This window comes from Pseudophryne corroboree, chromosome 6, assembly GCF_028390025.1.
Source record: "Pseudophryne corroboree isolate aPseCor3 chromosome 6, aPseCor3.hap2, whole genome shotgun sequence".
NCBI lineage: Eukaryota > Metazoa > Chordata > Amphibia > Anura > Myobatrachidae > Pseudophryne > Pseudophryne corroboree.
The window spans coordinates 713,187,520-713,213,427 of NC_086449.1; the positions used below are offsets into that span (position 1 = coordinate 713,187,520).

Consider the following 25,908-nt stretch of genomic DNA (forward strand, 5'->3'; position numbering starts at 1 on the left):
GACGCAATAAAAACACCTTTTTTGGCAAAAAATACATCACATATAGCTCCTGGGCTATATGGATGCATTTAACCCCTGCCAATTTTTCCATAAAAAAGCGGGAGAAAGGCCACCGAAAAGGGGGCGGAGCCTATCTCCTCAGCACACTGGCGCCATTTTTTCCTCTCAGCTCCGTTGGAGGAAGGCTCCCTGACTCTCCCCTGCAGTCCTGAACTACAGAAACAGGGTAAAACAAGAGAGGGGGGGCACTAATTTGGCAGATAAATATATATTGCAGCTATATCAGGGAAAAACACTTGTATAAGGTTATCCCTATATATATATATAGCGCTCTGGTGTGTGCTGGCAAACTCTCCCTCTGTCTCCCCAAAGGGCTAGTGGGGTCCTGTCCTCTGTCAGAGCATTCCCTGTGTGTGTGCTGTGTGTCGGTACGTTGTGTCGACATGTATGAGGAGGAAAATGGTGTGGAGGCGGAGCAATTGCCTGTGTTAGTGATGTCACCCCCTAGGGAGTCGACACCCGACTGGATGGTCTTATGGAAAGAATTACGTGATAGTGTCAGCACTTTACAAAAGACTGTTGACGACATGAGACAGCCGGCAAATCAGTTAATACCTGTACAGGCGTCTCAAACACCGTCAAGGGCTCTAAAACGTTACCTCAGGTCGATACAGACACTGACACGGACACTGACTCCAGTGTCGACGGTGAGGAAACAAACGTATTTTCCAGTAGGGCCACACGTTACATGATCACGGCAATGAAGGAGGTTTTGAACATTTCTGATACTACAAGTACCACAAAAAAGGGTATTATGTGGGGTGTGAAAAAAACTACCTGTAGTTTTTCCTGAATCAGATGAATTAAATGAGGTGTGTGATGAAGCATGGGTTTCCCCCGATAAAAAACTGCTAATTTCTAAAAAATTATTGGCATTATACCCTTTCCCGCCAGAGGTTAGGGCACGTTGGGAAACACCCCCTAGGGTAGATAAGGCGCTCACACGCTTATCAAAACAAGTGGCGTTACCGTCTCCTGATACGGCCGCCCTCAAGGAACCAGCTGATAGGAAGCTGGAAAATATCCTAAAAAGTATATACACACATACTGGTATTATACTGCGACCAGCAATCGCCTCAGCCTGGATGTGCAGTGCTGGGGTGGCTTGGTCGGATTCCCTGACTGAAAATATTGATACCCTGGACAGGGACAATATATTATTGACTATAGAGCATTTAAAGGATGCATTTCTATATATGCGAGATGCACAGAGGGATATTTGCACTCTGGCATCAAGAGTAAGTGCGATGACCATTTCTGCCAGAAGAGGGTTATGGACGCGACAGTGGTCAGGTGATGCGGATTCCAAACGGCATATGGAAGTATTGCCGTATAAAGGGGAGGAGTTATTTGGGGTCGGTCTATCGGACCTGGTGGCCACGGCAACGGCTGGGAAATCCACCTTTTTACCCCAGGTCACCTCTCAGCAGAAAAAGATACCGTCTTTTCAGGCTCAGTCCTTTCGTCCCCATAAGGGCAAGCGGGCAAAAGGCCACTCATATCTGCCCCGGGGCAGAGGAAGGGGAAAAAGACTGCAGCAGACGGCCTCTTCCCACGAACAGAAGCCCTCCCCCGCTTCTGCCAAGTCCTCAGCATGACGCTGGGGCCTTACAAGCGGACTCAGGCACGGTGGGGGCCCGTCTCAAGAATTTCAGCGCGCAGTGGGCTCACTCGCAAGTGGACCCCTGGATCCTGCAGGTAGTATCTCAGGGGTACAAATTGGAATTCGAGACGTCTCCCCCTCGCCGGTTCCTGAAGTCTGCTTTACCAACGTCTCCCCCCGACAGGGAGGCGGTATTGGAAGCCATTCACAAGCTGTATTCCCAGCAGGTGATAATCAAGGTACCCCTCCTACAACAGGGAAAGGGGTATTATTCCACGCTGTTTGTGGTACCGAAGCCGGACGGCTCGGTGAGACCCATTTTAAATCTGAAATCCTTGAACACTTACATAAAAAGGTTCAAGTTCAAGATGGAGTCACTCAGAGCAGTGATAGCGAACCTGGAAGAAGGGGACTATATGGTGTCTCTGGACATCAAGGATGCTTACCTCCATGTCCCAATTTGCCCTTCTCACCAAGGGTACCTCAGGTTTGTGGTACAGAACTGTCACTATCAGTTTCAGACGCTGCCGTTTGGATTGTCCACGGCACCCCGGGTCTTTACCATGGTAATGGCCGAAATGATGATTCTTCTTCGAAGAAAAGGCGTCTTAATTATCCCTTACTTGGACGATCTCCTGATAAGGGCAAGGTCCAGAGAACAGTTAGAGGTCGGAGTAGCACTATCTCAAGTAGTACTACGACAGCACGGATGGATTCTAAATATTCCAAAATCGCAGCTGATTCCGACGACACGTCTGCTGTTCCTAGGGATGATTCTGGACACAGTACAGAAAAAGGTGTTTCTCCCGGAGGAGAAAGCCAGGGAGTTATCCGACCTAGTCAGGAACCTCCTAAGACCAGGCCAAGTGTCAGTGCATCAATGCACAAGGGTCCTGGGAAAGATGGTGGCTTCTTACGAAGCGATTCCATTCGGCAGATTCCACGCAAGAACTTTTCAGTGGGATCTGCTGGACAAATGGTCCGGATCGCATCTTCAAATGCATCAGCGGATAACCCTGTCTCCAAGGACAAGGGTGTCTCTCCTGTGGTGGTTACAGAGTGCTCATCTCCTAGAGGGCCGCAGATTAGGCATTCAGGATTGGGTCCTGGTGACCACGGATGCCAGCCTGAGAGGCTGGGGAGCAGTCACACAGGGAACAAATTTCCAGGGCTTGTGGTCAAGCATGGAAACGTCACTTCACATAAATATCCTGGAACTAAGGGCCATTTACAATGCCCTAAGTCAGGCAAGGCCTCTGCTTCAGGGTCAGCCGGTGTTGATCCAGTCGGACAACATCACGGCAGTCGCCCACGTAAACAGACAGGGCGGCACAAGAAGCATGAGGGCAATGACGGAAGTTGCAAGGATTCTTCGCTGGGCGGAAAATCATGTGATAGCACTGTCAGCAGTGTTCATTCCGGGAGTGGACAACTGGGAAGCAGACTTCCTCAGCAGACACGATCTTCACCCGGGTAAGTGGGGACTTCACCCAGAAGTCTTCCACATGATTGTGAACCGTTGGGAAAAACCAAAGGTGGACATGATGGCGTCCCGCCTCAACAAAAAAACTGGACAGATATTGCGCCAGGTCAAGGGACCCTCAGGCAATAGCTGTGGACGCTCTGGTAACACCGTGGGTGTACCAGTCAGTATATGTGTTCCCTCCTCTGCCTCTCATACCCAAGGTACTGAGAATCATAAGAAGGAGAGGTGTAAAGACTATACTCGTGGCTCCGGATTGGCCAAGAAGGACTTGGTACCCGGAAATTCAAGAGATGCTCACGGAAGACCCGTGGCCTCTACCTCTAAGAAAGGACCTGCTCCAGCAGGGACCATGTCTGTTCCAAGACTTACCGCGGCTGCGTTTGACGGCATGGCGGTTGAACGCCGGATCCTGAAGGAAAAAGGCATTCCGGATGAAGTTATCCCTACCCTGATCAAAGCCAGGAAGGATGTAACTGTGCAACATTATCACCGTATTTGGCGTAAATATGTTGCGTGGTGTGAGGCCAGGAAGGCCCCTACAGAGGAATTTCAACTGGGTCGATTCCTGCATTTCCTGCAAACAGGACGGTCTATGGGCCTCAAATTAGGGTCCATTAAGGTTCAAATTTCGGCCCTGTCGATATTCTTCCAAAAAGAACTTGCTTCAGTTCCTGAAGTTCAGACGTTTGTCAAGGGGGTACTGCATATACAGCCTCCTTTTGTGCCTCCAGTGGCACCTTGGGATCTCAATGTAGTTTTGGGATTCCTAAAATCACATTGGTTTGAACCACTCACCACTGTGGATTTAAAATATCTCACATGGAAAGTGGTAATGCTGTTAGCCCTGGCTTCAGCCAGGCGTGTATCAGAATTGGCGGCTTTATCCTATAAAAGCCCTTACCTAATTTTTCATACGGACAGGGCAGAATTGAGGACTCGTCCTCAATTTTTCCCTAAGGTGGTTTCAGCATTTCACTTAAACCAGCCTATTGTGGTGCCTGCGGCTACTAGGGACTTGGAGGATTCCAAGTTGCTGGACGTAGTCGGGGCCCTGAAAATATATGTTTCCAGGACGGCTGGAGTCAGAAAATCTGACTCGCTGTTTATCCTGTATGCACCCAACAAGCTGGGTGCCCCTGCTTCTAAGCAGACGATTGCTCGTTGGATTTGTAGTACAATTCAGCTTGCACATTCTGTGGCAGGCCTGCCACAGCCAAAATCTGTAAAAGCCCATTCCACACGGAAAGTGGGCTCATCTTGGGCGGCTGCCCGAGGGGTCTCGGCTTTACAACTTTGCCGAGCAGCTACTTGGTCAGGGGCAAATACGTTTGCAAAATTCTACAAATTTGATACCCTGGCTGAGGAGGACCTGGAGTTCTCTTATTCGGTGCTGCAGAGTCATCCGCACTCTCCCGCCCGTTTGGGAGCTTTGGTATAATCCCCATGGTCCTTTCGGAGTCCCCAGCATCCACTAGGACGTTAGAGAAAATAAGAATTTACTTACCGATAATTCTATTTCTCATAGTCCGTAGTGGATGCTGGGTGCCCATCCCAAGTGCGGATTGTCTGCAATACTTGTACATAGTTATTGTTACAAAAATTGGGTTATTATTGTTGTGAGCCATCTTTTCAGAGGCTCCTCTGTTATCATGCTGTTAACTGGGTTCAAATCACAAGTTGTACGGTGTGATTGGTGTGGCTGGTATGAGTCTTACCCGGGATTCAAAATCCTTCCTTATTGTGTACGCTCGTCCGGGCACAGTATCCTAACTGAGGCTTGGAGGAGGGTCATAGGGGGAGGAGCCAGTGCACACCAGGTAGTCCTAAAGCTTTTACTTTTGTGCCCAGTCTCCTGCGGAGCCGCTATTCCCCATGTTCCTTTCGGAGTCCCCAGCATCCACTACGGACTATGAGAAATAGAATTATCGGTAAGTAAATTCTTATTTTTATTATTGTTTGTTTTGTATGGTGCCCTCATATTAGGCACTGCTTGCTACAGATAATATTTATATTTAATTATTCACAACAGTTCCTGCCCCTTTAAAACTTATAATTTACATTCCCTAACACAGGACCACACACATCAGCAGCTAGTTAACCTACCAGTATATTTTTGGACTAATAGCAACTATAAGTACAACATAAAAAATGAAGTCACTATTCTTTTACTGCTGGTGTTCAGGTTAAACGGAATGCTAATTCCTTGCTTCCACAGTAGCACATGTATTACAATAATTCCGTCGATTTGCATTTAACACACCTCATTAAGGTGGTTAAAGTAATTACCATCCACAGTGTGTTAGTGGGGAATAACTTTTAGCTAACACTTGTTCAGTGAATATTATTTGCTTTCATCAAGAAACCATATATGACTGCCAATCACCTGCGGTTGTAGGTAATGTAAGCGGTGATTTCTTTTGATTCAAGTGAGTAATAGCGTTATAATAAAGTCTCCTGGAATGTAACAGGAAGACATGCACAATTTTACGTGCATTGACAGAAGCTTTGTTGTTTGAAACGGAGTCTGCTTTAAGGGGGTGCCGACACTTCTTGTTTGATTTGTTGTACGCTTACGTTGATGAGTCTTAGGTTACTATTGCATGTTCCTTCATGTACACTCCTTTTAATTGTGAATTCGTAAGAAGCCACGTGAAGGTAGAACTTGTGTATGCTAAATGGTTAGCATTTTAGGTCAGGAATCTGAAGTTAATTAACAGATTTTTTTCAAAGATCATTTCAGTTTTCAGTGTATACTTCATGTAAGCGCAGTTGTGCAGTAGCTGAGAGGTTCGGGAATTATTTTTTTTTACTTTTACCTTTATCTCCTTTACAGTTTGCACTGATAAGACAAAAGGATGACTATGCCAAAGACAAAGGCTTGGGGAAGAAAGACTGGCATGACTATGAGAGAATGAGACTAGACCACGATCAAACAGGTAGTGTTGGCAATCCTGTCTCTTCTGTCACTTTTAAAGAACGACATTTAGAGTGCACACGTGTGGTGCCTAAAGCTACTTAGTGTGACTCCATGCCATCTTGGTTACTGATTTAGCAAATTGCAAAGTACAGATGTGTCCTCATACATCTTGCCTCAATACGCCACGCAGCGGGAGATGCCTGGCGTGAGTGAGCCGACAGGTCCCGTGCTGCTCCGTTTTGTCGAAAATGCATCTTATCCACACCTCTATGCAAATAGGACGCACAGGCAGACTCTGCTGATTAAATTGAAATGCGGCATTCTTAAATTCTCTGTGTGTCTGCGGCTGTTTCTGCATATGAAATGGTATATTAGTGTTTTCTAGGAAAACACTGTAGCATAGCATTTCTTATGCAAATACAGCCATGGTCGTACACATAATATAGACATGCCGAATATCATTTAAATCAGCATAAGCTGCCTGTGCGTCCTATTTGTATCATTTTGGAAGAAGTTGCATGTAAAGACGCTCGGCTCTACAGAGTCACACCACGGCATAGCGTGACTAGAAGGGATGTTTAATGTGCCAGGAGGCTAAATGTAAGTGGACCCATCTGTATGCTGTTATGGAGTACTTCTCCTCTGTATACAGTGCTGGCAGCAATTTTGTGCTTTCTTGACCGGGCAGACTTTTCTCTCCTGGTGACCTCACTGTGGCACTAGACACACTGTGATAGGCTGTAATCTCAGGGATATGGCCCACAAGTTGGCTGCTTCTGCCATAAGATGTGTACGCTTTAATGCTATTGACAAATGGTGCTTAGTGTGCAGAGGAATAGCTGGCAGTGCGAATGCCAGGGTGGGATTCTTTCACAGTTCACATGGCTTATGAACTGTGGTGCTAGTGTGACAAATTTTGTGCAAGTGTGTGTAATACACATTCACACATAGGGGGTCATTCCGAGTTGATCGCTCGCTAGCAGTTTTTAGCAGCCGTGCAAATGCATAGTCGCCGCCCATGGGGGAGTGTATTTTCGCTTTGCAGGAGTGCGAACGCCTGTGCAGCAGAGCGCCTGCAAACACATTTTGTGCAAAACCAGACCAGCCCTGTAGTTACTTATCCTGTGCGATGATTGCTGCGACGAGTGACACGGTAATGACGTCAGATACCCGCCCGGCCACGCCTGCGTTTTTCCAAACACTCCCAGAAAACGGTCAGTTGACACCCATGAACGCCCTCTTTCTGTCAATCTCCTTGCGTTCGGCTGTGCGATTTGGAATCGTCCCTAGAACCAGTGCAAAACCACAATGGACTTTGTACCCGTACGACGTGCGTGCGCATTGCGGTGCACGCGCAGATTAGCCATTTTTATTCACTGATCGCTACGCAGCGGACAACGGCAGGTAGTGATCAACTCGGAATGACCCCCATAGTGTCCATGTACCAATGGCAATTCCCTCTTCCCCATTGGGGACCGGGAAATTTGCAAAATGTCGGAGATCGTCGATTCGCTGATTCAGACCAAGCAATGATCTGGAAGGGCAAACCAGGGATTTTCCAACGGGCTGTTCTTTTTTTCCGATTACCTGCCTGTCAGCGGAACAGGAAATCACGGCTCAGATGTTTGGCCCACAATTGTTTCCTTTTTGCTGTGTTTTTCTTTTTTCTTTTAAGGTGGCCATCCACTACTCAGACTTGTCTGAACTGCAGATCTCATCAGATTTCTCTTGAACTCTCCCGTGAGCGTCCCAGGAATTGGATCAGACCCTGGCTTTAATTTTACTTACATTCACTTCAGATATATCTGATGCAATATATCATGTGCCAGATCGCATCAGATATATCTGATGCACACATGCTACATGCGATTGATCTGATGCTGCTGCTGCCGCTGTTCCCCCTCTTGGTGGGTGGGAGTGGTTAGGGAGATGCCAGTCAAGTGACGCTTCAGATGAATCTGATCAGATACATCTGAAGTAAAAAAAAACAATCCGATGTGCACCTGTTTTTTTCAGATTCAGATAAATAGTTGGGGCAGCCTCAGAGATCTGTAGTTCAGATATATCTGACACGGGAGTGCGCATCGGATCGGAAGAGCCATCCGATGTGACACTTTTCTTCAGATATGACGGTCAGATGTGTCGAAATCTGAAGAAAACTGCCCAAATCGGACTAGTGGATGGGGGCCTTTACTGTTTTGTCAAAGCACAAAGTTTCCAAAATAAGTTCTTTGTATCCTTATTACACATTTTTTTTTAAATGTATACTCCAGTCTTAAGATGCCTTCTAATGATTGACTGATGGCTTTACGTGTGTTTGACTCCGTACTCATGGTGTTTACATTTCCTTAGGCAATGGAGAGCAGGGGAAACCGTTCCCGATGACGGATGCAGATCGAGTGGAGCAGGCATATCGCGAGAATGGATTCAATATATACGTCAGTGACAAAATCTCACTCAACAGATCTATTCCAGATATCCGGCATCCAAAGTGAGTAAATCAAAGAGTTCTTCCAAAATAATAATCAGGGTTTGTGGTTTCACACTGAGCCTGATTCATATGTGGACGGAGGTGCCATAGCTACTGCTTACATGTGCTTGCAGTACGGGTCCATCACATGTGCAAACTAACGACCAGCGGTAAGTTGCTGCATGCACCGCAGATCCTTCGAGATCATAATCAAGCACATTGCTTTTATGTCGGTCCCTTTTTTCCTTATCTTATTTTGTCAGAAGCTCTGCTGCAGAAAATTAAGGTTCTCCAGCAGGGCTATAGACTAATGCAGAGCTTCTCAAACACGGTCCTCGAGGCATCCCAATGGTCCAGGCGTTAGGTATATCCATGGCTCAGCACAGATGGTTAAATCAAACTGACTGAGGTGCTAATTTGTGGCCAAGCATGGATACGCCTAAAACCTGGACCATTGGGGTGCCATGAGGATTGCGTCTGAGAATCTCTGGACTAATGCATAAATGTTGTTTTTGACAAACATCTATCCTCTTTCTTTCTGTACATCTTGTGGTGGTGTGTTTTATTTGTTTGTCTTTTTATAACAAATGTAATACTCTGACTAATTACTCAAATTAATCATGTGTTTAAAGCGGTTCAGTATGAATGACCGGCGGCCGGGATGATAGCCGTACCGCTTCCCATTTAAAATTGTCAATTTATTGACAGATCTTCCCCTCTCCCAATAGGTAGTAACGGTTTTGCAGACCGCCCTGTATTACAATTAAACCGCATTAGTTAGTTAATTTCTACTTTCCAGATCATTGATTAGGTTTGTGCGAAACCTTTGAATATGTTCTGATTTATATTATAACTTCATTTGTAGAAAAACATTTTATCTGAGTAATTGCTTAGTTTTAGTTATAGTAGTCTCATTCCCCTGGTGGCAGTGTCATCTGTGACCGTGCAGAGGATATAGTAGAGACAGATGCAGCAGACATCCTAGTAGAAGGCAAAGGAGGATTGTCCCTATAACTATGTCAGGGCTGACATGAACATTTGTTACTTATAGTTACTAGTGAGCTTAGTACCTTCCTGTATGAGGTTTCACAGACAGCAAACTTATTTTTTCTCTTGCTGGGTCCACAGGATTATCCACAGGATAACATTGGGATATTGTCGAGCGACAGCGAAAATGGCACCAACACGGTCACGAGCTTTCTGGCCTCCCAGGATGCATTGGGGCCTCCACTATATAGTCCCGCCCACTGACTCAGTCAGATCAGTTTTTTGCTTGGTGCGGCAGGAAGCCGCATGGTCACAGGGCTGCTGTGAAAGCAGCCTCAAGTTTTCATTACTTTATTTTTATAGACTTACTGTTTTGGTTTGAGCGACTTCTCTTAACAGCGTCTTAAACGTGTATTAGAAAGAGTCGCTCCAACAACTCCCCACCGGGTCGCAACAATGCTTACCTTCGCGGTACAGTGCTGTCTCGACGGGCGTCTGTGTCGGATGTTCTAGCAGGTCCAGCAGACGTTACCAGGCTGTGGCCGGAGCATGGGGAGACAGTGAGTATATGGACTTCCTCTTACTAGAAGGGTCAGGACACAGCTACGCTGATTTGGTGGAGACTACAAACAGCGTGTTGATGCGCCGAACATCTCGAGTGTGACAGCGCTACGCTCCGGGGATCATAGGCGCCAGGACTAGGTGAGGCCGCGATCCTGGGAGTTTAAGTCAACAGGGGGTTTCAGACGCTCTCCTGGCCGTCCCTCCTCCGAGTTCATGGCCAGTTCCCGCGGGTCTCTCGTTTCATGAACTGAATGACCTCACTTCCGGCTCAGACGCTACCACGAGGGTACTCGGTCGCAGCTTAGACGCTGCGGTTGTGTACAGTGGATATAAACCCGCCCAGACCGAGTCGCAGGCCTTTAGTGTCTGCATGCACGTGGAGTCGCTCAGCGTCCGTGTCCGTTGGTGAGCGTCCGTGTCCGTTATCAGTTACCAAGAGCGGCAGTGTACACCAGTAGCGTCTGAATCCACTCAGCGTCTTTCGAGCGTCTTTGCTTGGATATGGAAGTGTGGTGAGTCTCCCTGTATCCCGCTCCCTGGAGGTGGGGGGTATACAGTACTAAAAATTCCTTCTACTTCTTAGTGTGCACTGTTAATTTTTAGTACCTATTGCATATGAGACCTGTATATTACTGTGTTTTCTGCATGTTATGTTGAAAAAGAACCAGTTAAACAGAAGTACAATTTTCCTATTTATGTATAAGTTATTATGGAGGTTGTATTCTCATATGACAATGTCTAATGCTTTAACATGTGACTGACTGCTAGTATGTGTGCTGACTTTTCTGTGTAATGTCAGTCCTGTTCTGACCCTCAAATCAGGTGCACTGTGGTCAGATTGATTTCACCTCTATATACTGATTATAGGGTGTGGTTCAGTCACAAAATTGTGTAATCAATATCAGAAAAAATGTCTGTGAGCGGCAAAAGTGATGAGGAGAATTTGTCAAGCACTCCTACAGCCCTAACATGCTTATCTTGTAAGTCAGGGGTAATTGATATGATTCAATTGGTCACTTATGAGGGTTTGTGTGCAAACTGTTTCGCTTTTCAGCGAAGTAAAAAACAGGAGTTAGTTCAACCTCCAGTAGAGCCACCATGGAATATGTTCGCAAAGACTGTCTTCAATAGCGGACAGGTTAGCTCCAGTAGCACCACCTCAAGGGTTAGGTTACACTATGAACCCATACATGCAGCTCCCTTCCTATGGTTTGGTTCCAGTAGCCTCTACAAGCAACCAAGGTGTAGGTAAGACTAAGACGGATACGTCTGTATGGCAGACTACACAAGAGGATACATCGGATGATGATGCGGAAACAATAGATTCAACTCCGTATGATGATCAGTCGCAGAGCTTTAGTTCAGATGATGTAGCTGAACTCATTAATGCAGTAAAGGCTGTGCTTTCTCTGGAAGAACCAGCCAAGACAGCGTTAAAAGCAAAAGCACCTGTATTCAAACGAACAAAGTCAGTGAAAGCTGAATTTCCAGCGTCAGAGGAGTTGACGGAAATGATGGATGAGTCTTGGGCAGCGCCCGGTAAAAAGTATAAGATTCCTAGGAGATGGGATTCTTATTATCCATTTCCTGCTGGAGATTGTTCGAAGAGAGAAGTTCCTCCAAAAGTAGATGCACATGTTCTGCGACTAGTGCACAAATCTGCTTTGCCACTGTCATCTACCTCTTTGAATGATGTCACAGACAGGAGGGTAGAGAGCCTATTGAAAAATATTTTTTCTCTTGTGGGTGCAGTGGTAAGACCTGCTATGGCTTCGGCCTGGGTAGCAAAGGCAATGGGCGAATGGATAGAGGAACTAGAGAATGACATCCCCTCTCCTACTAGGGAGCAAGAGGATCGTCTTTGCCGTTTAAGACAATCTGCCCAGTATTTAGAAGAAGCAGCCATTGATGTAGGCACTGTTGCTTCTAAAGCTTCAGCCCTGGCAGTAGTCGCTCGCAGAGCAGTCTGGCTACGGACCTGGAAGGCAGATGTGGAGTCCAAGAAGGAATTGGAAGCATTGCCTTTCGTGGGTAATATATTATTTGGAAAACCTTTATCGGATATCCTAGAGTCAGAGGCTGAATCGAAGAAGGTCAGATTTCCGGCTACCTACAACCCTAAGTCCAAGGGTTTAAAATTTCGCTCATTTCGCTGGCAAAGCAAAGCGAAAGGTAAAGAGGAGCCTAAACAACCCCAGTTTAAATCCAGGGGTAGGAAGCAGTGGGCTAGCAAAAAGCCAGCTTCCAAACCTGAACAAAAGCCCTCAGCCTGAAGAGACTGGAGGATTCCAGGGTTGGGGGCCGACTCCTGCAATTTGCACCCACATGGCAACAGTCAACAACAGATACCTGGGAGCAGAAGGTAGTATCTCAGGGGTATGGGTTCCCATTCAGGAGGCAGCCTCCTCAAAGATTTTTTTGCACCAGCCCGTCTCGTATAGAGTCGAAGGCCAATGCCCTGCAAGAAGCAGTCCAAAAATTACTGCAGTCAGGTGTGATTGTCCCAGTACCTCCATCACAAAAGGGACAGGGGTATTACTCCAATCTGTTTCTAATCCAGAAACCAAATGGGTCATATCGACCAATTCTAAATCTGAAGATGTTGAACAATTACATATGGATCCCGAAGTTCCACATGGAGACGTTACGCTCCATAATGTTGGCTATGGAACCGGGAGACTATATGGTATCTCTGGATGTGCGGGATGCTTACCTACATGTGCCTATAGCACTATCACATCAGTGTTACCTCAGGTTTGCCATCCTCAAGGAACACTTCCAGTTCCAAGCTCTGCCCTTCGGGCTAGCTACAGCACCCAGGGTGTTTACCAAGATCATGGTGGTTATGGCAGCTTGTCTGCGCAAACAAGGGATAAGGATATTCCCATACCTAGACGACCTATTAATCTTAGCACAGTCGCAAGATTCACTGTTGAGCCATCTCCAACAGACGATAGTTTGTTTACAGAGACACGGGTGGCTCATAAATTGGGAGAAGTCGTCCCTGAATCCATCACAGCGGATGGTTCATTTGGGAGCCATTTTGGATTCAGACCTACAGAGAGTTCTCTTACCAGAGAAGAAAATAGTCAAGGTGCAGGTCATGGCTCAGGAAGCGTTGCAAGCCCAGACAATGTCAGTCCATGCAGCAATGCGACTGTTGGGTCTGATGGTATCAACGTTCGACATGGTGGAATATGCGCAATTCCACTCCAGACCATTGCAGCATCTCATTTTGACAAAATGGAACGGAAATCATCAAACAATAAAGAAGCAGATGATAAAGATTCCAGCAAATGTAAAAAGGTCTCTAGCATGGTGGCTACAGACAGACCATTTAAACAAGGGGAGACCCTTTTGGATAAAAGAGTGGCAAGTCCTGACGACAGATGCCAGCCTGCAAGGTTGGGGGGCGGTACTCGGAAGCCTATGGTTCCAGGGAAAATGGACCGCAAGGGATAGTCGCCTGCCGATAAATCTGTTAGAAATAAGAGCCATTTACTTGGCCCTAGTTCAGGCAAAGGACAATCTACAAGGAAGACCAGTCCAGATCCGCTCAGACAATGCGACGGCAGTAGCATACCTAAATCATCAAGGAGGGACTCACAGCAAGAGTCTGATGGAGGAAGTAACTCCCATTCTAAAGTGGGCAGAACTCCATCTCCCAGCATTGTCAGCAGTATTTGTCCCGGGTGTACTAAATTGGGAAGCGGATTTTCTCAGTCGGCACACCATTCAGGAAACCGAATGGGCACTACACCCAGAAGTGTTTCAGACACTGGTGAACAGATGGGGTCTACCGGAGATAGACCTTATGGCGTCTCGTCTAAACAACAAAGTTCCGAGGTACGGATCAAGAACAAGGGACCCAGGAGCAGTCCTGGTAGACGCACTGTCAGTAGAATGGAGGTTTCAGCTGGCATATCTGTTCCCTCCAATATCTCTGTTACCCAGAGTAGTGAGAAAGATAAAACAGGCAAAAGGAGCAATCATTCTAATAGCTCCAGCTTGGCCAAGAAGGCATTGGTTCACAGATCTGTGGAGAATGTCCGTGGAAGCACCGATACTGCTCCCTCAACGTCCAGATCTGTTAATGCAGGGTCCTTGTTGTCACAGTCATCTGGATCGCCTGTCTTTGACGGCGTGGCTGTTGAAACCTCTATCTTAGAGACTAAAGGATTTTCAAAGCAAGTAATCCAAACCATGCTTAGAGCAAGAAAGCCTTCTTCGGCCCGTGTATATCATAGAATATGGCAAGCCTATATTCATTGGTGTTCTGGAAAAAATTACAATCCAAGAGCCTTTAAAGTAGCTAGAATTTTGGATTTTCTGCAGGCAGGATTGGATAAGGGGTTAAAGGTTGCTTCCTTGAGGGTGCAAGTCTCAGCGTTGACTGTATGGTTTCAGCAGAAGATTGCTGACCTACAGGATGTACGTACGTTTTTCCAATGAGTAGTACATATTCAACCTCCATTTGTTCCTCCTGCAGCTCCCTGGGATTTGAATTTAGTTCTTAAATTTCTCCAGGGTCCTTTGTTTGAACCACTTGAGAGAGCGGATCTTAAGTGGTTAACGATTAAAGTTCTTTTTTTTACTGGCAATGGCGTCAGCCAGAAGAGTGTCAGATTTAGGAGCATTATCATGTAAGTCTCCTTTCCTAAGTTTTTTTCCAGACAGAGCAGTTCTCAGAACGAGATCTAGTTATCTTCCAAAGGTGGTGTCAAAGTTTCACCTGAATGAAGAGATTGTAGTCCCAGCTTTTCAGGTATCGGGACTATCTGCGGGAAAAGCGTCACTGGACGTGGTCCGGTCTTTAAAAATCTATATAGATCGTACTAGTGCCATCAGGAAAACAGATTCCCTCTTCATCCTCTACGGATTCCATAGGAGAGGTTGGCCTGCTAGTAAACAGACGCTGGCGAGATGGCTCCGAGTGGTAATATCTGAAGCTTATTCTCATGCAGATCTCCCTATTCCGGCTAATGTCTCTGCACACTCTACACGTAAGGTAGGTCCTTCTTGGGCAGCACAACAGGGTGCATCAGCAGAACAGATATGTAAGGCAGCCACATGGTCTTCCATAAACACATTCATCAGACATTATGCCTTGGATACTTTTGCCTCTCATGACGCAGACTTCGGGTGAAAGGTCCTCCTGTGCAATCAGGGGCGTCCCCACCACCAAAATGGCTTTGGGAATCCCAATGTTATCCTGTGGATAATCCTGTGGACCCAGCCAGAGAAATAAACGTTATGGTAAGAACTTACCGTTGATAACGTGATTTCTCTTATGTCCACAGGTATCCACAGGGATCCCACCCGGACGCATCTGATTTGAGGATCTAGACAAACACTAAAAACCTCTTCCTTCTTGTATGGAAGGGTGTGCATGTGTGTTCTTATCGCCTGTACAGGTCTCTACCTAATGTTCCTGCCTATAATCGCTGTGGAAAGAACTGATCTGACTGAGTCAGTGGGCGGGACTATATAGTGGAGGCCCCAATGCATCCTGGGAGGCCAGAAAGCTTGTGACCGTGTTGGTGCCATTTTCGCTGTCGCTCAACAATATCCCAATGTTATCCTGTGGATACCTGTGGACATAAGAGAAATCACGTTATCAACGGTAAGTTCTTACCATAACGTTTATATTTGGTGCTAAGAAGTTCCATCACCAAAGGCCTGTTGTCCGCAATTGTGGCCCAAAATGCACGTGCAAATTGTGTTCCCTAATAAAGCCACAATTGTGAATGTATGCAAAGTGACAGCTAAATTATACATCTGGTTTACTTCCGCTACACATCCGTCACATATAGTTCCATTCAACGTGCAGCCGTGTCAGGCTAGCCACACACGGAGCAATGTGTGCGGCCGATGCAACGGAGCATCCGAGGGCCAACATATCAGGCGGCCCCCACACACGGTGTGTGGGTGGGGTAATTCAGACCTGATCACTCGCTAGCATTTTTTTTGCTGCAATCAGGTCGGAACTGCGCATGCACCGCAATGCACAGGCACGTCGCACGGGTACAAAGCAGATCACCGTTCAGCGGTAGGTTTGTGCGAATAATCCATTTGCACGGCCGATCGCAAGGAGATTGACAGGAAGAAGCAGTTTGTGGGTGGCAACTGACCGTTTTCTGGGAGTGGTTGGAAAACCGCAGGCGTTTCCAAGCGTTTGCAGGGAGGGTTCCTGACGTCAATTCCGGTCCTGGACAGGCTGAAGTGATCGCAGCGGCTGATTAAGTCCTGGGCTGTGCAGAGACTGCACAAGATCTGTTTGTACAGCTCTGCTACATATGCGTTCGCACACTTGCAAAGCGAAAATACACTCCCCTACGGGCGGCGACTATCTGTTCACAGCAATGCAAAAAAACCCTAGCGAGCGATCAGGTCTGAATTAGGCCCACGTGGCGATCCGGTGCCCGCTATGCCGGCCCTCCTCCGCATAGCGCTGCATGGGATCGTCTGCCCGCATCGCTGGTCATTTGAACATGCAGTTAGATCAGCAATGCGGGCTGACGACCTCACGAGTGCACGCAATGGACGACATCATTCTCACACACGGAACTATATAGCTGCTATATCAGGCCTGGCCAACCTGTGGCTCTCCAGCTGTTGTAAAACTACAGGTCCCATCATGCCTTGCCACAGTTTTGCTATTACGGAATGCTAAAACTGGCAGGGCATGCTGGGACGTATAGTTTGACAACATCTGGAGGGCCACAGGTTGGCCAGGCCTGTGCTGTATTGTTCCAATTTGTCGGATCAGCAGTTTTATCATGCCGTGTGTGAAGGCCTTTAGCCACTGGTTCGGTATTTTTATGTCAACATTCATCATGTCGCTATTAGCATAATGCCAGTGTTGGCCATGTCAGCATTAATCATGATGAATTTTCAACATGTGTGAATGTTGACCTGTCATCCCTGGTGGGGCAATAGTGACTGCTCCTGACAGCTGTAGCAGCTCCAACACTGCTTCCGGGTCACAGTGGTCATGTGACTATCACTTCCGTAATGTCAAACCTCTGATCTTCCATCTTTAAGCATTTCTGCACAATCCCTAACTCCTAGGTCTAATCCTAATGTTGAAATTCTGACCATGTTGAAATTTTAATATGTTGCCTGTCGACATTTTAACAACTGTTGACCATATATTTTATATCCTCATACATTATTGCTGCACTCGTGCCAAACAGCCCCCCTCTGTGAGCCATATCTCATGTGACTCTGCTAGCGCCGGGCGTCTTAGTCGTGACGTGACTGGGACGCACCTGGAGACTGTGCTGAGTAATTTGATATGTGACACTTGTATACCTGTGTGCGACTGAGTCTGCATATGAAATGCTACAATGTAGCGATCCGAGCTTTTTCCCATGTCTGCTGTTCTTCAGATACAGATTCAGTCGCACACAGATATACAAGTGTCGCATATCAAATGAATTGGCAATCTCCTGCTGCATCCGTGTTGGATCAAAGATGCAAAAACGGTGCCAGGTGGCTAACTCACGCCAGTCATATCGCGTCACATGGCTTATTGAGGCTAGTTGTATGAGGACACATATGTACACCCTAGCAACTCAGCAGTGTGCAGCAGCGGAGCATTCTAATTCGCATCATTATCACTTGCAATGTGCACCTGGTGTGGACCACCTGTAGTAGACCTTTCTATGGGTTAAACAAATTAATAGCCCAATAGTTAAGTGCAGAAAATGAACAGTACTTGCTGAAATTAGAATCCCACCGTAAGCTCCTTAATGAGTCACTTTGTGTCTGGCTGCTGCCAAAAATATAATGTAGGTGGGATAGACATCTGTGAATGTACCATTTAACAGTGTGCAATAAGAGCTAAAATTGATCATGAACACAATCAATCTGCCATATAGGTTAGAAAGCAGATTGGTCTATACAGTCTCAAAACTGGTGTAGGTTTTTTTTCCTCTTTTTCTGGTCTCCTGTATTCCGCCACTATTTCTGCAGCAGGATACATTGGTTTCCACAGGAAAACATCCGGGTGTAGAGTGGATCTTGATCCAGAGGCATCAACAGGCTAAAGCTTTAGGCTGTCCCAGGATGCATTGGGGCCTCCCCTATAAACCCCGCCTCCAGACACTGAGAGCTCAGTTTTAAGTTGGAGCAGCAGGTCTCCTAACAGGAGGGCAGCCCTGAAAAAGCTTTTCTAAGAAGGTTTCTTCAACTGGGCTGTCAGAGTTGTATGTCAGGCGCAGCTCCATCACCTACTAAGCAGCGTCTCATACTCCCACGGTTGGCAATTGTGGCGGAGACGCTCCGGCTTAGGAACACAGTCGCAGACCGCTCTCCTGGACTGCGTGGCTGCTACGGGGAGGAGGTAAGAGGGTCCCCTAGGCGGGACCCGCCACTAAATTGCGTTCTGTCCGCGACCTAGGGAGACGGGTTGCGGCGCTGGCGTCGACACGGTCACTGAACAAGGTCCCCACTAGACCACCATGGGTGTAAGAGTACAGGTCGGGTGTACTAACGCCACATTTCTCTTACGTCCTAGAGGATACTGGGGTTCCATTTAGTACCATGAGGTAAAGACGGGTACACTAGGAGCCATGGGCACTTTAAGAATTTGATAGTGTGGGCTGACTCCTCCCTCTATGCCCCTCCTACCAGACTCAGTTTAGAAAATATGCCCGGATGGAAGCTCCTGACGAGTTTTCTGCATTTATTTTCTATGTTTGTTATTTTCAGGCAGGGCTGGTTGGCACCAGCCTGCATGCTTCGTGGGACTTAGGGAGGGGAACGGCCCAACCTCTTGAAGGGTTAATGGTCCCGTTCCCCACTGACAGGACACTAGCTCCTGAGGGTTCTATTCACAAGCCCCACCACGTCGAGCGTACATTCCCGCAGCACGCCGCCACCCCTAACAGAGCCAGAAGAATGAAGAGTGGTGAGTACTAAGCCGGTGTCCCGACTAGCGAGTCACCGGCCATTATGGTGCCATGAGGGTACGGAGACGTACGGCTTCTAACCGGGGCGGAATGTGTCTCCAGACACAGTAAACAACTGCGTCTCAGTACACTGTACACAGTACCCACACTGGCAAAAACAGCCTTAAAACGGTTTTCTCTCCACTTTAAGCACCAGATTACCTCAGCCAGTATAAAAAAGCGAGAAGACTGCGTGCCATTGAAGGGACAGGGCCTTCACTATGAACAGATCCAGCAGCTCACCAGCGCCATTGTCCCTCTGCAGTGGACACAGACGCTGACTGACAAGGGCACACAGCTCCTCCGGAGAGACTCCAGATTACCTCAGTGGTACCAGGGGTTATAGCAGGGGGGGTAAGCGATTATTAGTGTACTAGGTCCCCTATCAGGGTATTTAGTCTGCGACCCGGCTAAGCTTGGCATTAGCGATAAGGGATCAGTGGGGTCTGGCTCCAAATAACTCTCTGTCTCCTTGAAGGGCTCTTTGTGGGTTTATTGTGCTTAACCTTTTCCTGTGTGTGTGTGTGTGTGTGTGTGTGTGTGTGTGTGTGTGTGTGTGTGCTCTGTCACATTTACTTTGTCAGGCAAAGAGTGTGTTTCTTGTACAGCGGAGTGTTCCTCTTCACCAGGGGGCTCACTACTGGGTACTCGGGGCAGTGCACCTTCCCAGAATAGCGGGGCTGAACCGGAGTGGGTTAATCCCATTAATGGAACGATCTCAAATATTTCTACAAAGCTATCCCAAAATGAGAAAGAGACGCAATACTTAAGACAGACTGTGGATGAGTTTATGTATAGAAACCAGCGTCTCAATCCCCTCCCATTTGTCCGCAGAAACGATCTCTGCCCATATCCTGCAGTCTGACGCTGCCGGGTTAGACATGAAGGAGGGAGGGGGGACTGCTACTCTGTCACAGGGAATAGAGGTTCTTATAAAGGCTATCAGAGATGTTCTGCAAATTCCTGATAAGGTGTCAGAGGAGTGTGAGGAATCTTATTTTAATGTAAAAAAGAAGTCCTCAGTCACTTTTCCTGCATCAAAGGAATTGAATACCCTCTTTGAAGAACCATGGGTTAATCCTGATAAGAAATTTCAAATCCCTAAAAGATTGCTCTCATTTCCTTTTCCTCTGGAGGATAGGAAAAAGTGGGAAAATCCACCGATAGTAGACGCATCAGTCTCTAGAAAAAAGGGGATTTTGTGGACTAGATGGCGCTAACGTACAAGCAAGAATGGTACAGTGAGCAAATTAGAATACTTAGCTAAACTTTGTATATCCCAATAGTGGTCCGGAATGTTCTGTGTTCGGATCCTTGATGGTGCACTCGACCACAGAAGACGGATATGGGGAAAAAAAGGAATATACAATGTGTAGTGCTGTTATATGTCCTACAGCAAAAACTTAATCAAGCTCATCCGGCGTACCTCACTTACAATGTGAGTCGTCGGATGATATACATAAAGGTATCTTTGCACTTAAGGTATCTTCGCATAAACACACCTCACTTACATAGAGGCGGGTGTCTTTACTCATACAAAGGTATCTTTTAGACCAATCTTCTGTGTTGGGATCCTTGATGGTGCACTCGACCACAGAAGACGAATATGGGGAAAAAAGGAATATACAATGTGTAGTGCTGTTATGTGTCCTACAGCAAAAACTTCATCAATCTCATCCGGCGTACCTCACTTACGATGTGAGTCGTCGGATGATATACATAAAGGTATCTTTGCACTTCAGGTATCTTCACATAAACACACCTCACTTACATAGAGGCGGGTGTCTTTACTCATACAAAGGTATCTTTTTAGACCATAGCAAATGATTTTCACAAGGAAATGATAGCCAATTTTTTTCAGAAATGCTGGTACGAAATCAGCGTACCTAACACTCACTCTGACAGCTGAATGTCTCCTCACATCACGGTTTCTTTAAAGATAAACTCCGTCCAAGGTAGATAAAAGAATATAATTTTATTCAAAGATAAAATGCAACATAAAAGGCTTGATTCAGCGTAAGAGTCAAAGTCTGAGGGAGGTAAGTACCGTCTAGGAACATAAAAGTGGCCAACTTATATAAGTTCCAGGAAAAAAAAAAAAAAAAGGACAAGGTCTTACCTTCCCTCAGGTGGGGTTGACAGGTCCGCTGATGCAATGCTCCCTCTTTTCCAACGCGTTTCGAGTCTAGGACTCTTTTTCAAGGCATGAGGGTCTGTCCAATAGGTTACCCTATTTATAGTGATAATAATAAATTACTTCTGGTCATGTGACCGGAACCGGAAGTGGCAAGGAAAAAAAAATATATAAATTTAAACATACATATATATATCATAACTTCCTGCTAGGTACAGAGAAAACCAGTCATCCATATGTATATTTCCTCCCTTGTCCTGAATATAATCCTTTACAGAAGCCGATATCAGGGAGATCCGAAGTTTTTCATTTCACTCTGAATTATGGGTATTGTAGTTTTCTAATGGAGAGGGAATAGCGGTGAAAACCGGACGTTGTGTTCCGCTTGGGATTGTGGGAAATGTAGTTTCCTGTTGTAGTTCTTTGTATTTGCAGATATCGGAAAAACTGAAGTTTTCATACTGCTCAGGATTATGGGTGATGTAGTCTTGAAAGGGAAGAGAAGTAGCGGCGGTAACCGGATGTTACATCCCGCTTGGGATTGTTGGAAATGTAGTCTCCTGGTGTAGTTCTCTGAGGGGAAACAAAGTAGCGGCAGTGACCGGATGTTTATATACCGCTAGGGATTATGGGAAATGTAGTCTCCTGGTGTAGATCTTTTATGTGCAATGGAAACCACGGACGGAGACCTAGTGTCTCCCTCAGAATTATGAGTGATGTAATCTCTCTGGCCGCAGTTCTTCCGTTGCTTTTGTAGACAAAGCGATCACGTTGTGATTTCTCAGTGGTATTAATCACTGGAATATCGATCAGCCGCATCACGGGGGATTGTGGTCTTTGTGGTCCATAGCAGAAGCCATTTTGGTAGTTCTAAATAGTCGTTCATAATTTTGCAATGAATAATCGTTAGCCATAATCTCCACTTTTCTTTCCTAGTGAGGTGTCCCAGTATTTATACTCAAAACTGCTGAAACAAACAAATATAGAGTTACTGTATTATCAGAAATCAAAAAGAGAATATCAAGAAAGTGTCTATAAAACCCAATAATGAGTTTGTTAAAATCTGGAAAATATTATAAATGAGTTGGTTCATCACAAGCCCTAACTTTCCATAAATTTCGCAGACCAATAGGGCAGAGTGGAGAAATAACATTTATAAATATTTATTTATCACTCTGATGTTAATTAGAGAAACCATTTAAGTTCAAAGTCGTGGTTAAGTCCCCCAGGGGTAAGGGTATTGAGTGAAAAAATAGTCTTCATCTCTGAGATTGCAAGGTTTTTATCGATGTTCTTATCTCTCCAAGTAGATTTGATGTGTTTAATTCCGATAAACTTCTTTATGTGTTGAATGGAGCAGTTGTGTTTCTTTTTGAAATGGTTAGACAGATGGTGGGTCTCTACTCCTTTTTTTACATTTCGTAGATGTTCACCTATTCTTATCTTGAGCGGTCTTGTGGTTCTCCCAATATAATAAAGGCCACAGGAACATTCGATCAAGTAGATCACATTTGCCGTGTGACAGGTAATGAAGTCCCTGATTTTAAAGGTGACATCATTAACTGTCACTTCGGAATGTTTGCTGGTAGGATCTTTAATGTTTTTGCAACCAATGCACAGCCCACATCTGTGGAAGCCCTTAGTTCTAATTAAGTTTCGAGTCGGCATAGGCAGAGCACTCCTTACTAGATGGTTTTTTAGATTTCTTGATTTCCTATATACAAAATTTGGTTTTTTTGGTATTATCTTGGCAAGGATCGGGTCTCTAGTTAGAAGGTACCAGTTCTTCCTAATAACTTTCTCGATTTGTCCATGTTGGGAGTCATACTGAGATATGAAGGCCCAAGTGAGTCTATTGGAATGTTCCTTTTTCTTAGTCCGATTGGATGACAGTAAGGATATACGGTCTATCTGCTCTACTTCACTGATAACTTGATTTAAATCTTCTTCCTTATATCCTTTCCCGACAAAGTTCTCCTTCATTTGGAGTAACTGTTGCTTGAAGACCTGATCGTGACTGCAGTTCCTCCGTACTCGTAAGAATTGGCTCTTTGGGACCCCTTTCAACCATAAGGCATGATGTTGGCTATCAATGGGAATATAGGTATTTACATCTGTGGGTTTCTGATAAATTTTGGTGTTAAGAGCATTATTTTCCTGATAAATGGTCAAATCTAGGAAATTAATTTGCTCCTGACTGCTAGTGAACGTAAATTTTAAATTAACAGTGTTCTCATTCAGTGATTCAAAGAATTCTCCCAATTCTTCCTGAGAAGAGGTCCAAAATAGAAGCACATCATCGATGTAGCGAAACCAATGTAGGAGGGGTCCGCCCCAAGCTACGCCCTCGTAAATGGCTCGATTTTCCCAGTAACTCATAAATAAATTAGCGTAGCTCGGGGCGAATTTAGTCCCCATCGCAGTACCGTTCTTTTGAAGGAAAAATTCTCCATTAAAGAAAAAATGATTATTTTTAAGTATGAAATCGATAGCCTCCAATGTAAAATCCTTTCTCTCCTTGGTCATTTCTGTCTTATTGAGGAACCATGTAATGGCTTCCAAGCCCTGTTCGTGTCTGATGCAGGTGTAGAGTGATGTTACATCGGCAGAGGCCATACTCATGCCATCTTCCCACTTAATATTCTGAAGTTTGTTGATAACATCACCTGTGTCTTTCAAATAAGAGAGGTTAGAGGTAACAAGGGGCTGTAGGATTGAATCCACCAGAGCAGAAAGGTTGGATGTGAGGCTTCCAGTTCCGGCTATGATGGGCCTTCCAGGAGGATTTATTAAGCTTTTGTGGACTTTGGGAAGTATGTATATAGTAGGAGTTACTGGATCCTCTATATTCACAAAGTCATATTCTTCTTTGGTCATCCCACGGCTCTGCTGATGTTTATCAATGAGCACAAGGAATTTTTCTTTTATCACATTGGATGGATCCCCTTTTAATTTGATGTAAGTTTCACTATCAGCCAGTTGTCTCATGACTTCTCCGATGTAGTCCTCACGATTTAATATGGCTATGCCGCCACCCTTATCACAGGGTTTTATGATGATATCCTCATCTTTACTAAGATCTTCTATGATTTTCCTCTCCCGTTTATTGAGGTTAAATTTCATCTTCGGTTTCTTTAAATTTTTCACTTCCTCCAACACTAACTTAGTGAAGGTTTCGATGAAGGGCCCCTTGACATGGGTTGGATAAAATTTTGATCTCTTCTTTTTCTTTTTATTGGGAGTTTCTTCTTCTATTTGTTCTGTGCTTGCCATGGTTTCCTCTGATTGCTCTCCTGTAACATTGCCCTCTGTTTCCTTTAGTGCAAAGAATTTCCTCAAGGTGATTTTTCTAACGAACTTTTGAATATCAATGTACTTATCAAAGTCATTCATATACGATGTTGGAGCGTATTTAAGGCCCTTATTCAGCACTTTTATTTCTTGCTCACTTAGTTGTCTTTTACTGAGATTGAACACTAGATTAGTTGGTGTTTGTTCTATGGGAGTACAGATGTTCTTCTTTTTGCTCCTTTTTCTATTAATCCCTCCTCTGCAACCTCGTCTTGTCGGTCTTGCTGAATTCGTTGTTTTTCTCTTTTTCTTTTTCTCTTCTTCTTGTTTATTTTCCTCGATATTTTGTTGGTTAACGGTTGTGACTTCGAAATGATTTACTGTTGAGGCGATGAACTTATCAATGGAGTGATTCAGAGGTGGTCCCTCCTAGCATCAGTCTCTAGGCTGTCACGAAAAATTGTATTGCCTATCCCTGATGCAGCGTCCCTAAGAGAGACTGCTGATCGTAAAATTGAGACTACACTCAAATCATTGTACACAGCTGCTGGGGTGGCCCAGAGACCCACTATTGTATGTGCGTGGATCACAAAAGCCATTGCTAAATGGTCAGGTAACCTAATTGAGGGGTTAGATTCCTTGTCTAGGGGGGATGTTGTTTTACTCCTGCAGCATATACAGAACTCTGTGAACTTTATGGTGGAGGCTATAAAAGAGACTGGTTTGCTTAATGCACGCACCACCGCTATGGCAGTGTCAGCACGCAGGGGCTTGTGGACTGCTGATGCGGACTCCAGGAAAGGCTTGGAAGGCCTACCATTCACAGGAGAGCCCTTGTTTGGAGATGAACTAGACAAATGGATCTCCAAAGCTACTGCGGGTAAGTGTACGTATCTTCCTTCCGAAGCTCCCCCAGCCAGGAAAGCTTATTCAGCTTCAAGTTTGCAGTCCTTTCGGACAGCCAAGTTTAAGGGAAAATCCAGAGGTGCAAGAGGTAAACCATGCAAACCAGCAACTGCAGGTGCTCAGGATCAGAGCTCAGGCTCTGCTTCTTCAAAGCCTTCAGCATGATGGTGGACCACGATACCTGAAGGACTGTCAGGTGGGAGCCTGATCAAAATTCTTCAGTCACATCTGGTCAAGTTCGTATTGGGATCCCTGTGTCATAGATCTTGTTTCCCAGGGCTACAGACTGGAGTTCCAAGAGCTCCCACCTCACAGATTCTTCAAATCAGGCTCACCAGCTTCACAAGAGGCAAGTATAACTTTACAGCATGCCATCCAAAAACTAGTACAGACTCAAGTCATTGTTCCAGTTCCACCTCATCTGTATAACGAAGGGTACTATTCCAACTTGTTTGTAGTACCGAAACCGTACGGTTCGGTATGACCAATTCTGAACCTCAAGTCCTTGAACCCGTTCATAAGAGTGTTCAAATTCA

The 25,908-nt window shown here is 45.6% G+C and overlaps 1 protein-coding gene across 2 annotated transcripts in view; it reads left to right on the forward strand.

The window, feature by feature from the left end:
• The window catches only part of GALNT10 (polypeptide N-acetylgalactosaminyltransferase 10), a 382,115-nt gene that overhangs the window by 141,314 nt on the left and 214,893 nt on the right, over nt 1–25,908 (forward strand). For both annotated transcript variants that reach the window (XM_063928357.1, XM_063928356.1), the window contains exons 2-3: nt 5,983–6,085; nt 8,419–8,557. In XM_063928357.1, the coding sequence (XP_063784427.1) occupies nt 6,061–6,085; nt 8,419–8,557 (164 nt within the window). In that variant the 5' untranslated portion in view covers nt 5,983–6,060. The remainder of the gene's footprint in view (nt 1–5,982; nt 6,086–8,418; nt 8,558–25,908) is intronic.